Source organism: Lissotriton vulgaris, unplaced genomic scaffold (assembly GCF_964263255.1).
Source record: "Lissotriton vulgaris unplaced genomic scaffold, aLisVul1.2 SCAFFOLD_814, whole genome shotgun sequence".
NCBI classification, from domain to species: domain Eukaryota; kingdom Metazoa; phylum Chordata; class Amphibia; order Caudata; family Salamandridae; genus Lissotriton; species Lissotriton vulgaris.
Window position 1 is genome coordinate 152,795 of NW_028244460.1, and position 13,378 is coordinate 166,172.

At 42.0% G+C, this 13,378-nt stretch overlaps 1 protein-coding gene across 1 annotated transcript in view; it reads right to left on the minus strand.

Annotated features, from left to right (window-relative positions):
* Positions 1-3,942: 3,942 nt before the first annotated feature.
* Positions 3,943-13,378, minus strand: part of LOC147667238 (uncharacterized) — a 61,213-nt gene continuing 51,777 nt past the window's right edge. The window contains exon 2 of the mRNA XM_086948822.1: positions 3,943-7,595. Within this exon, the coding sequence (XP_086804948.1) occupies positions 4,951-6,693 (1,743 nt within the window). The 5' untranslated portion in view covers positions 6,694-7,595 and the 3' untranslated portion in view covers positions 3,943-4,950. The remainder of the gene's footprint in view (positions 7,596-13,378) is intronic.

The following is a 13,378-nucleotide window of genomic DNA, read 5'->3' on the forward strand; positions in this document are numbered from 1 at the left end:
AGGGAACCTTATCAGGACTTAAATGATAAGGGTATTTAGAAGGGAAACCCTTAGGGTAATTATCACCGATCTCTGTAGCAGCTATAGCTGCCAAGATGTCTTCATCATTCTTACTGTTGGATCTTGTAACTGCTGCTACTACATATGTTGCTACTGCGGTCTTTGCTGCTTCATCAGCAAGACTGTTGCCAACAGCGTGTACTCCTACACGCTGGTGACCAAGAGTATGAATAACATTTACGAGAGGCAGACGTTCTTTAATAGGGATTCCCTGATTTTGGTGTAATGCCGGTACGAGTAGTCTCGTGCGATTGGAATTTTTCCATAATAGACTATAAAAAACAAAGCTTGCCCTGACGCACCTTTCTCAAACTTTGCTATAATAGGAGGTTAGGGGTTTCCCCATGCCGAGGGCAAGCTTGACAAAAAAGAGGGACCATTGCTCAATAAACGGCTAGTAAGGGATTGGGACCTTTTACCCCTCATTCTCACTAACCCAGCACTAGAGCACGTAGCTCTGCCAACTGGGCGGTACAGTCACCTAATGTCTGCGTGTGCATGACATCGGACTTGAATTCTCCATTCACCATGGTACCAGCCATGATTACGCAGGCCACTGAATAAGAATGCTTAGATCCTATCGCCGGTTGCATAATCGGGAATATAAATACGCTCGAAATTCAAAAATCCCAGCAAGAATTGTAGTTTTTTCAGAGTTGTAGGAGACCATAAACATGCGCATTTCTCCAGGAAGTGAGGTGCAAGTCCTCTACCTTCATTGTTGAGCCCAGGAACAACACTGTGAACTCCGCAATGTCTGACTTTGCAAAGATAAATTTATAACCGAAGTCCGCAAACATAACTATGATGCGCTCAATGCGACACAGATACAGCCATAATTTGTCATCCATTAGATAAATATCATCAATGTACGAGTACGCATCAGGATCAATGCCATCTAAGAAAGAGACGACACGTGTGGCAAAGACACCTGGGCTGTTTTTATAGCCCATGGCCAATCTTTTAAAATGTTTTTGCTTGCCACCACAAGTGAACGCAGTCCATTGACTACTAACGGAGGACAGCTTATGACTAAAAAAAGCCATTTGAAATGTCTCGTTTGATCTTAAATCTATTTCGCATCAGACTGTTAACGAGAGCTGAACTGTGGGTGTTCTGTACCGCACATGTACGACAATGTGAATTTAAATATTGATAATCCAAAACCAGAAAACACAAGAATATGTCTACACCCAATTAATTTTCAAAAACTTATTTCAGATCATAGGAGAAACACAAACTTATTGAGTTTGACCTGGTATTTTTATTTATACCTGTCTATTTCGAAGAAAAAAATTCATTCTTCTTTTGAAAGTTTCGCAAAAAAGGAAAAAACTTTACATTCAATACATTTAAATTCCAACACATGTATCATACATTCCACAAAAAATTCACTATACAAACACAAAAAATTGAAATTTTCAAAAAAGTGAATCTGAATTCATAAAGAATGAAGAGACAAAGTCAAAAGGAAGGAGCCTGTCCTAAAATAAGGATGACTTTTACAACCAGCCAGAGCTAGTTCAAACGCTTAGTGATATTGATTGCTCCCTCAGATGTGCCGACGCGTTTCTAGTCCGAGGAAACCAGTACCCAGACTGTCATCAGCGCTTTGTCACTTTTCTGTGTAAAATGCAGAAAAACAATAAAGTTTTAATTATCTAGCGTGAAGCCTCTATTCTTCCTGGTATTGCACTAAACAATCTAAAATATGTACCTGTGTGTCTCTGATGTCCTGGCCTCTCACGGTATCGTCAGGCTTAGGGAAAACTTTTTTATGAATCTTTGTATTCAAGGAAGTGGCTCAAGCTGTGAAACAGGACATTTTATGTTGACTGCCTGTGATAGAAGGAAAAAGTCTGAGTTTCTCCACTCATTTATGTACACGAAGCGGGGAGGAGGAAGAAGATACAATCTTACTCATTCCTACCTCTTTTCCAGGCTCAGAGTCTTAATAGCGGCAAATGGTTCGCCTGTTCTTCTGTTTTCAAAAGCAGGTTCTGATAAAAGAAATTGTAACAATATTGGACCCATAATCTTGTGTACCCAACACCAGCGTCGTTTGTTGCCACCAGTTTGCTATATAACGTACCTTTGCCGATGCGTAGGTACTGGATTGAATTACTATATCCTGATTACCATCAATCACCAAGCCCGGCAGGGGAACACGCTCCCTGTGTCAAGAGAAAAGATCGATGCATTTGTATCCGACCTGAGCAACACGTCTAAGTCCAAACGGACGGCTTCCTACATGAGGTGGGCTGTACACACTTGATTCTTTTCTTTAAAGGTGTAACCGGGATAGCTTGTCTTTATCGCACGGCTCCTAAAATTATAACAAGACTTATTTACCGCGTGTAGCTTTAAAATTCACACACGTTGTGCCGCTTACAGAGTCGGCATTTTTAAAGAATATTTATTAAAACTTGTTCCGCTGCAAGAAACATATTGAACCTAAGCCCTATGTACCCCAACAAAAAAGATATAAAGTTGACACAAGTCGTCAATCGGAGCATTGAGATAACGTGGATATGGTGTGAACCCACCTAAGACTGGTCAAGTGGCCCCAGGAATTGACAAGGGACCTAACCGAACCGGAATTACGGTATGGGGGAGGGTGCCATTAAACCAAACACGATGCTGCCATGCCGAAATTGGAATCTCTTGTGTCCTATATGGAGTATAGTTCACAGGAATCGCAGTGTGAGTGTATGTATGAAACGTATCCTCATCCGCATTTATTGCAGGAAACGTGACCAAAGAGTAGAAAAGCTCAAAGGGGAATGCCGACTCAGCAATCACCACAAAGATAACAGACATACCATCGTCTGGTACTCCAAACTGCGCCAGATGACGCCGGAGCGCTGCCCAACTATGGTGAGCTATGTCAATATCACTCATGAGGACATAGAGAAGAAAAACAATTTATATAAATTGCAGTACAACAAAAAAGAGTAGTAATTCAAAATGTGAACGGTTTTATTAATCTCATGCTTGAATTAATCTATAACACATTCGTATAGGTAGGTTAATCCGTCACGCCTATTAACCGGAAAAGGTGTTGAGGGTATTGTGAACAGATACAAGCACTAATCAAGACTTTGGGCGCCATGTTGTGGGAATTCTGCTCATGCACAGAACTATGCGCAGGAAACCAGGAACTCAGTGTATTGTGGTGTACCAAAAATCCACCTCAGTGCCCAGAACCCTTTTCCGACTAACAACAGTGTCTCATTCATTCTCCGTACTACAGCGAAGCTACCAATGAAAAAGCGACTTTGGGACCTCTCAGGAATAGTGGGAATCAAGAACACTCTTTTGTTTTTATTCTCATAAATGTCCACAACATGAGCAATCAGAGACACGGTATAGTTTAAAATGTTTATTTCAACTACGTGCTCTAAGATGCAGTATCTTTGCTAACATAAGTAAAAAGATGCATAAAATCAATACTATCAACATTGTTACAATTCCATGAAATACAAAGGGAGAAATCATATTATAATGATAGTGGAACCAGGTCTATAGCGCCTTGTGTACCACCCTCCCCTTGCTAGGAGCTAGGTATTATAATAATACAAGATCTCTAGGTTAAAACCGGGAACCCCATACCTCCAAAGTCAGGTGAAGTGAATCACATCCCAGATCAGCACAGCTCTTTCTCGATTGAAAGGTTTTTTCCAAGTGCTAGTCTCATGCATGCAGTGCAATATTAAAAGCACCTGAGTTTCAGAAATGAGCAGCTGTGTTTGTGTTGTGTCTAGAGCGTGGACCGATCAACCTGCATCAACAGCATACATTGTTATTTTAACATTGAACACTTTGTGCAGACTTGAGGTTGCAGTGTGAGTCTAGAGATATGAAAAACAGACCATTCTCATGTGAAGGAAAAGCAAGCAGTTTGTCTTTATAAAAACAGAGACATGTAGTGTCATGTGCAAAAGCAGCAAAATGGCGTTTTCGCAACTAACTCACTTATGCTAATATAGCAATGTGTGCAGGCAGAATCATATTCATCCCTACACTTTTACAGGTAGCATGAACAGGAACACTTGGATGTTTTTCTTTGTAAATCTTCATCGCCAAATAAAAACCACCAGTGTTTCTTTTCTTTTATTCCACATTGAGCTAGTCTCCCAGTGGATTTCCTGTTATATAGCGTTGTTGTTTTTATGTGCACCGAAGTGAACAATCACTGGGAACAGACACTTTCAATATTCTACAAATCTTTGGTTTTCTTCATTTCTTCTAGTCGAGTCTTCATTCATCTGGTATTTGAATAACCCACATAATTATATACTTGTTCCTGTAATTCCTTCATCTCACAATAACAGCACTGTTCTGCTCCTGTCTATGTCCTCAGATGAGTCAATATTATTGTTAATGTTCTTAAGTTCTTTTTAAATTCACTGCATCTCTAGGATTATTTCTAAGTGAGTTAAATGAAGGTGTGTGTTCGCTGAGGCTATGTAGGATCAGAAATTGACAAAAGCTCGTCACACTTTTAGTGCAATTGTAAGGTTTACCCCAGGTGTGTTTGCAATTGACAAAATCACTTCTGATATTCATTGCAATGCCCATTTTTACTCTGTGTATGTTAGTTGATGTATTCGTAGGTTTTATAAGGGACAGAAGATATTCACACATTCACTGCACCTGAAAGGATTTTTCTCTGTGTGCATTCACTGATGAATCCTTAATGCAAAAGATTTCCTAAAGGTGCTTCTACACTCACTACAGTTGTACGGTATTTACAGAGTGGGTGTAAGCTGATGTCTACATAGGCTTGATAATTGACTACATTTCTTCTCACATTCATTGCACTTGAAGGCTTTTCTTCTGCGTGTGTTCGCTGATGCCTGCTTAGGAGTGATAATGGACTTCAGCTTTTCAAGCATTCATGGCATTTAAAAGATTTGTTTGCCCTTTGTGAGCTCGCTGATGATTTCTTAATGCTGAAGAGTAAGTAAAACTACTGCCACATTCACTGCAATGGTAAGGTTTTTCCCCTGTGTGTATTCGCTGATGTCTCCGGAGGTCTGTTGACCAACTAAAGCTCTGTACACATTCCTTGCAATGGTATGGTTTTTCCTCAGTGTGTATTCGCTGATGTCTCCGGAGGTCTGTTAACCGACTAAAGCTCTTTATACATTCACTGCACTGGTATGGTTTTTCCCCAGTGTGTGTTCTCTGATGTGTGTGGAGGTGTGATAGTACCCTAAAACTACTTCCACATTCATTGCAATTGTATGGTTTTTCCCCTGTGTGTATTCGCTGATGTCTGCGGAGGTCTGTTAACTGACTGAAGCTCTTTACACATTCACTGCACTGGTATGGTTTTTCCCCTGTGTGTGTTCGCTGATGTGTTCTGAGTTCTTGTAACCGACTGAAGCTCTTTACACATTCACTGCACTGGTATGGTTTTTCCCCAGTGTGTATTCGCTGATGTCTCTGGAGGCCTGTTAACTGACTGAAGTTCTTTACACATTCACTGCACTGGTATGGTTTTTCCCCTGTGTGTGTTCGCTGATGTGTGTGGAGGTTTGATAATTGATTGAAGCTCTTTACACATTCCTTGCAATGGTATGTTTTTTCCCCTGTGTGGGTTCGCTGATGTTTTTGGAGTTCTTGTAACCGACAGAAGCTCTTTACACATTCACTGCAATGGTATGGTTTTTCCCCTGTGTGTATTTTCTGATGTGTGAAGAGGTTTGACATTTGACTGAAGCTCTTTTTACATTCACTGCAATGGTATGGTTTTTCCCCTGTGTGTATTCTCTGATGTCTGTGGAGGTTTGAAATTTGACTGAAGCTCTTTACACATTCATTGCAATGGTATGGTTTTTCCCCTGTGTGTGTTCGCTGATGTGTTTGGAGGTCTGTTAACTGACTGAAGCTCTTTATACATTCACTGCACTGGTACAGTTTTTCCCCTGTGTGTGTTTTCTGATGTGTGTGGAGGTTTGATTGTACCCTAAAACTACTTCCACATTCACTGCAATTGTATGGTTTTTCCCCAGTGTGTATTCGCTGATGTCTCTGGAGGCCTGTTAACTGACTGAAGTTCTTTACACATTCACTGCACTGGTACGGTTTTTCCCCTGTGTGCATTCTCTGATGTCTATGGAGGTTTGATAATTGATTGAAGCTCTTTACACATTCCTTGCAATGGTATGGTTTTTCCCCTGTGTGGGTTCGCTGATGTTTTTGGAGTTCTTGTAACCGACAGAAGCTCTTTACACATTCACTGCAATGGTATGGTTTTTCCCCTATGTGTATTTTCTGATGTGTGTAGAGGTTTGAAATTTGACTGAAGCTCTTTTTACATATGTTGCAATGGTATGGTTTTTCCCCTGTGTGTATTCTCTGATGTGTGTAGAGGTTTGAAATTTGACTGAAGCTCTTTTTACATATGTTGCAATGGTATGGTTTTTCCCCTGTGTGTATTCTCTGATGTGTGTAGAGGTTTGAAATTTGACTGAAACTCTTTATACATTCATTGCAATGGTATGGTTTTTCCCCTGTTTGTATTCGCTGATGCTCTTTTATGGTTTCTAATTGGCTAAAGTTCTTGACATATTCAGTGGAATTGCACGATTTTTCTCCTGACCGTGTTTCCTGAAGGGTCAGCATAGTTAATAAACCACTTGCGTTATTTTCACATTCCCTGTATGTGTGTGATATTGTGGACGCTTGATTTCCGATTTAACAATAAAATACAAGACTCACTAAATACCTGCCACATTCGTAATATCAGTAAGGCTTCCTTGTGGGTGATTGCATCTTTAGAATGGATAATGGCTTCGCATGCTTGCGGGTAAAGCTTAATCTTCGTTCCGGTAGGTGCAAATTGGGACAATACTCTGTACTTCAGAGAGCAGATCTCCGCTTTCCTTTAGCCTTCAGTTGTTCGGCTCCACTTCGTTGTGCTTTTCCCTGGTGCCTGTGGTTTGGCTAGAAAGAGTTTGCAATACACCTAGAGCACTGAATGCTGGTCTGTTGCCAGTTTCAATAGCAAAGCACTACTCTAGCCACATCATGATGGTGAAGCGACTTGTAATGTGTACAGCTACTCCAAAGAGTGTCCCGGGGCAAAGCACAGGTCACAAAAAGAAAGTAAATCAGTTTGTTTCAAACATGGACAAAAAGCCAAGTTTCCAACCTTTTTTTAAACATTATCATGTTGCTAACAGCTCAAAGCTGAAGAGGGAGTTTGTTCCAAGCTATGGATCCCAAATAGACACGAGACCTTCCTCCAACTCTCATACCGGCCTCATGGTCAAAGCTGGTCAGCAGGTGGTTTGTCAGTTTTGTTGTCTTAGTTTTGTTGAGGTTATTTCTTCGTCTTGGGGTGTCGAGGTGCAGAGCTCAGACTCGTACACTCACTGAATTGCCTTTGACTGCTTCTTCCTGGATCTGTCCTCTGCCTCTGATTGCACTGATGTTTTTGGAGCTCCTTATTTTTGACAATTCGTGCTGGTTTGATGCGTTATCTTCATTATTCATAATCAATCCATGCATTTAAGACTTATTTTCTGTTGGATGTAAAGAAATGCAATATTACTAAATATAAATGTAAAGAATGTGAATACACAATATTTAACCAGCTGTAGAAGACATCTCTTCTCTACCATATTTGAAATTTAGTAAGGAACATTTTACCATACATGGATATTTCATTAAAACTGTGGTTGAACATGTCACATTGTACTTACTTCTGAAAAGGCGGTGATTTACCATTATTCACAGAGTAACTTACTAAAGAAAGGGCAGCTACAGAGCACTCATGTGCTACAGGTAGAGTTTTAGGTAGATGTACATGGACAATATTTCATTTAAACAGAACAGATTGTGGAAAAAGAGAGGAATCAGGAAGCGCTGCCGTTAATTCAGTTTCAGAAAGAAGCTACCAAAGGTAGCTCTTCAGTAAGTGTATAACAAAGGTAACTCTTCAGGAAGTATTTAACCAAGGTAACTCTTCAGGAAGTGTATGACAAAGGTAACTCTTTAGGAAGTGTATAACAAAGGTAACTCTTCAGGAAGTATACATGACAAAGGTAGCTCTTTAGGAAGTATATATGACAAAGGTAACTCCAGACACCTTTTTCCAACAAACAAATTCAAAAGCTTTATTCGACAACTTGTCATAAAAGCATTAAACACCCTATCATTACATCAATAAATACTAAGCTTAAAATTCATTCAATTATTAAAACTCACATTAAACTAGTTATGCTGTCACTTCATGATTAAGAATAAAAACATTAGTACTAAAAAGAAGAACTTTACATCCATTGTTCATGATTAATTAATATGGGGCACAAAAATCACATCACATTGTCTACATCTCCGCCAACTAAAGTGCGAGTGCGTATGGTCCACGCCCATCCTAAGAATTTTGCTACTGCAATCGCTAAATGAGGAGTACAGTCTGTTTCCAATATTCTAAGCGCCTCAAGGCACCTGCGTGTCCCTAAATTCTGGCACGCTGGTTTTAACCATCGTTTTCTTGGGCGGACATAAAGAGGGCAAACAAACAAAAAGTGCGAAACATCCTCAACTATGTCTTTGCAATGGTTGCATTTATTGTCCTTATTCGGCAACCACTTTTGTGTAAAAGCATTAAAGGGCAGAGTTCCAATTCTAAGTTGGAAGTACAGTTTTCTGTCCATGGGTCTTGTAATGAGGTCCCAGTATGTTTCGCGTGATGGAGCAGATTTAATCTCCAAAAAACGGCAGGTTAACTTGGTGATTGGTTTGGAACAAAAGACAGATTGCCAAATCATATCCCAATACAATTTTTTTAAAGTCTCCTTAGATGGAAAAGCAGTTGTATCAGTGTTGGCCCAAAGGTGATCAAGGTGGAGTTTTGCCAACATGCTCCGAATTTCTTTGAGCCATACGATTGTATGAAATCGGTCCGACTTGATGATGTCCATAAGTGCAGCAGCATAGTGGCCTGGCTCCGGTGTTGACATAATCCGTCTCCAAAATAGTAGTGGGCGCAGCCGAGCCAGGTCCTCAATCTTTTTCCTTCCCAGATCGAACAATAGGGGAACAATTGGTGTACTCTGCGGGACACCAACCAGGCGCCGCAGGAACTTGCTCTCGGCTAAAGACAACTCCCTCAGGTTGGCAAAACCCCACAATTCTGAGCCATATAGGCAAGCACTTCATACTATAAATCTCTAGAGCTGGAGATACAGGTTTAGTTAATGAAGTTTTATATTTGAGTGCTACAGCACCTGCTAGTTGATGAAACTTTAAGACTGCGGTGTCTATATGGGTCTTCCATTTCATGTTGCCCTGCAGGGAAAACCCTAAGTATGTGAAAGCGTCGACCTGTTTTAAAGCAGTCCCATTATAGGTGATTTTGCCCTTAAAAGCTTTAACTGAGTTCATGCACATAAACTTAGTCTTGGAAGTGTTTAACTCTAAGCCCCGAATCTGGCAGAAATCCCCAAATGCATTAATCGCCTTCTGGAGGCCACTAGGGGTTAGCGAAACCAACAACGTATCGTCAGCAAACATAAGTACTGGCACACGAACCCCGTCTAGTATTGGAGCATCAGTAGGGGATTTCCTTAGGTAGTCCACTATGCCATTAATATATATTGAAAACAAGGTGGGGGCCAGGAAGCATCCCTGTCTAACCCCACGCTCTACGGGGAATGGATCAGTTACTTCGCCCTGGGCCCCCCATCTGATCCTGGCATAGTTATTTTCATGCATACGAACTAACAATGTCAGTAATTCGGGGCTGATACCAGCTTCTGCAAGTACACTCCATAATTTTTGCCGTGGACCTAAGTCAAATGCTGACTTCAGGTCAACAAATACAGCATACAACGGGCCATCACTCAAGGTAACGTTTTTTCCAGTATAAAGCTAGAAAATAAAAGACCTGATTGATGGAGCTTGTTAGTGGGCGGAAACCAGCCTGAAAAGGAGACAAAATATCTTTCTCGGTAATCCATGCTTGTAATTTGTTTTGTACTAGACGACCCATCAGCTTCTGAGCAGAATCAATAAGACTGATGGGTCTGTAATTGCTGGGTAGTGCCTTATCACCTTTTTTAAAGACTGGAATAATTTCCGCTCTCTTCCAAAAATTTGGTATTGGAGCACCCGGGGCAAGCGAATTGGCTAGCCAAACAGAATATTGGCACCATGTATCCCGGTCGCTTAGAAATACATCGGCCGGAATTCCGTCCATACCTGGCGCTCTCCCCCTGGTCACCCCATCTAATGCTATATTCACATCACCTAGGATAAACAATTCCCCTTTTGAGAAGACCATGGGGGGTGGTGCATAATGGCAAAGATCTAATTTATATGCATACTGCGGCTTAAAAAAGTCTACCCATAATTTCTTTGCGACATTATTTTGGGGGCGCTCTGCTATCCCCCCTCTGTCCCATTTAACGATTGCCCAAAATTCTTTTTGGTTCTTGGCAGCACATGCAAGTTTTAAGTCAAGCCAGTGATTTTCGTCCCATTCCCTTTTCGCTTTAATTTGGGCCTTTCTATATGCATCCCTTGCCTTCCTCACCCCTTCAATGTTTCTATTCCTGAGTTCACAAGTAAGTTTCAGTCGTGCACTTCTGCAAGATTGGTCATACCACCCCTGCCTGGGAGGTGATTTTACTGCCTTCCTTTGGCCTGCTGGTTTTAAAAAGAACCCTTGCAGTTTGGCAAAGAACTCGGCATGAGCTTCTTCCATGAATTTAATGAAATTAGGTTTGGAACAATGTTGTTTTATCGTGGCAACCTCAGTGACTACTACTTTCTTTAGGTCCTCTAATATCTCTGGCCTTTCGACCAATCTGCCCCACCTTACGTGCCGCTGATCAGTAGTAGAAACTATATCCAGAGTCACTGCGCCCCTCTCCATGCTTGGAGCTCGCTGTCCTTTGTTAAGTAGTAAATCCATGCATAGTGGATTATGATCACTTTCCAATCTAGGTTTAATGCTCATGTCTAGGAGCCTATGCCAATCCCTCACATCCACCAGAATATAATCTCTGCGGCTCTTAGCCCTTCCATTATCAAATGTACAGCACCCCTGTCGGTCCGACGGGGTACGCCAATTTGCTGCTCTAAGTCCCCTTGACAAACACCTGCTCTTAACTTGGATTGCTACATCCGTCCATCTCCTAACCAACGGTAGTTCCAGTTGTGGGACTCCCCACTTACTATCCTCTTCTGAGGACAACGCACAATCCTCCTGTCCCAGAGGTTCGAAGGTAGTGTTCATGTCACCTCCCACCATAATGGATAGATGCGGTGGGAGATGCTCAAGATCATTGTCAAGTAATGTTATCACCTCCGAGGTGTTCCCCCATGCAACTCCCCTGGCATAAATATTAAAAAGGGCCGTCCCATGGCCATTTGCCCAGGTGATCGTAATTGACAGTATATCACTGGATTTAAGAGATCTTTCCTGGATTTTGCAATGCAGTGATTGTCGTACCCAAATTATCAATCCTCCTGATGGCTGCCCTTTGGGTTTTTTTTTTGCCGGGACATAAAAGTTTAGGAATCCAAGCCGGTGAACTGGGTTCAATGCCCAATATTCCTGGAACAAAATTATATCGTAGTGTTCGATAAACTCACACCACTCTGGGGAGGCCTGTTTATTTACTATTCCAGCAAGGTTCCATGAAAGGAGGGTTAAACTTCCATTATCTAAGTCTGGATTAGCTAGATCCTGAATTGACATTAAATCACAGCTAGCGGGCTCCAACCCTGTATTTAATGATGAACTGTATGTCCTACTGCCAGATTTACTAATGTAGGACTTGGACATCCCACCGGGATCCCCAGCCACTATGTTCGGAATCCTCTTTGCCAAGGCATCCTGTTCAATCCCTCGCTCATTTACATAGTGTTCTACCCTGCTGCCGGACAAGGCTACATTTTCTGGCCTTCTCTCGTCGCTACTTGAACTTTTGCTACCAATAGTTATTTTTGGGAATTCGGCAACTTCAGCCCCATGAAGTCAGTCGCATTCATTTAGATTTGATAGCGCCGAGAACCTATTTTCAAGAGTCACGCCCGCTACTATTCGAACAGCTCCTGTTACCCTTGTGGGCCACAGTATTCCATTTAGTTCTTGGTATGGTTGGATTCAAGATGTTACCTCGTCTCTTGTAGAAGAAGTCCAAGGTTAATGGAATAATCTCAGCTGTTCTACGTTGGGGGGGGGGGGGGTATATGTTAGCCAAGATGTTCGGGAGAACGTCCGGGCCTGAAAGGTGCAACACCACACAATCTCCCCTAAATTTTTTGTGGTTGCTCCCTATCCATTCAACTCTCCTTGCCTAAAACTATCTCATCTGCCAACTGTTGCATGCCCCCCGGTGAGAATGCCATATTTTGAGCCAGCCAATGCAGTGCCTTACTCATCAGGGAAGGTGTGGTTTCTATTTTCCCCTGCTTCAAATGAGGAACGTTAGCCAAAACCAAGACCAGGGGGGAGGCCTCAACAATTAGCTCTACATGGCCTTTCTCTGGGCAAGATGCAATGTACTTATCCCTTGATCTCAAGGAATCCTCTTCAGCTAAATGTTGTCCCCCTTCCCCCTGGTGATTTATTGTAGTTGGGAGGGAAGTTACATTCTCTCTGCCCCCTGGTAAGTGAACTGTTGGGGCCATTTTGGGCTCTATTCTGGATACTACTTGGTTTGGAATGTCTCCCACCTCTTCTAGAGTCTGCTTTAATAGCCCCCCTAATCTATGCACCTCCTCTGTTAGTTGCTCAATTTTCGCCAGCAATGGTTTTGTAATGACCTTTATCTTGGTATCCAACATGTTTGCTATTCTCTTCAGATAGTCTTCGTCCAAAAGTGATTTTCCCCCGTTTGGCCCCCGCCCATCTACTATATCGCTTTTAGGGGGTGGGCTGTTTTTTTTTTTTTTACTTGAACGCAGCCCACCACACTTGGGTTGACCCTTATCCCCCTTGTCCCCCCCTCTGGATGCTCTTGGTGCAGGTACAGGTACCGGGGGCTCATCCTCAATTACTACTAGCTCTTCTTCGGGTTTAATCTCCGTGTCAGACTCAGCTATTGCCACTATAAGTTGTGTTAGTGTGTTGTTATCGGGCTGGTCCTGTAACGGGGGATCATTACTGATATCTGGCTCAAATGTATTTACAGGCATGTCTTGCATGGTAGGGGTGGGGGATAAACTCAGGCCCACGGAGGACCTTCTGTCATTATTAATTTTAGCAACCACCTGGACCAGATAGTTGTCCATGGTATTTGATACTACAGGGGTCTTTGTCTTCGACATAGTGCCTAAACACAGAGAATAG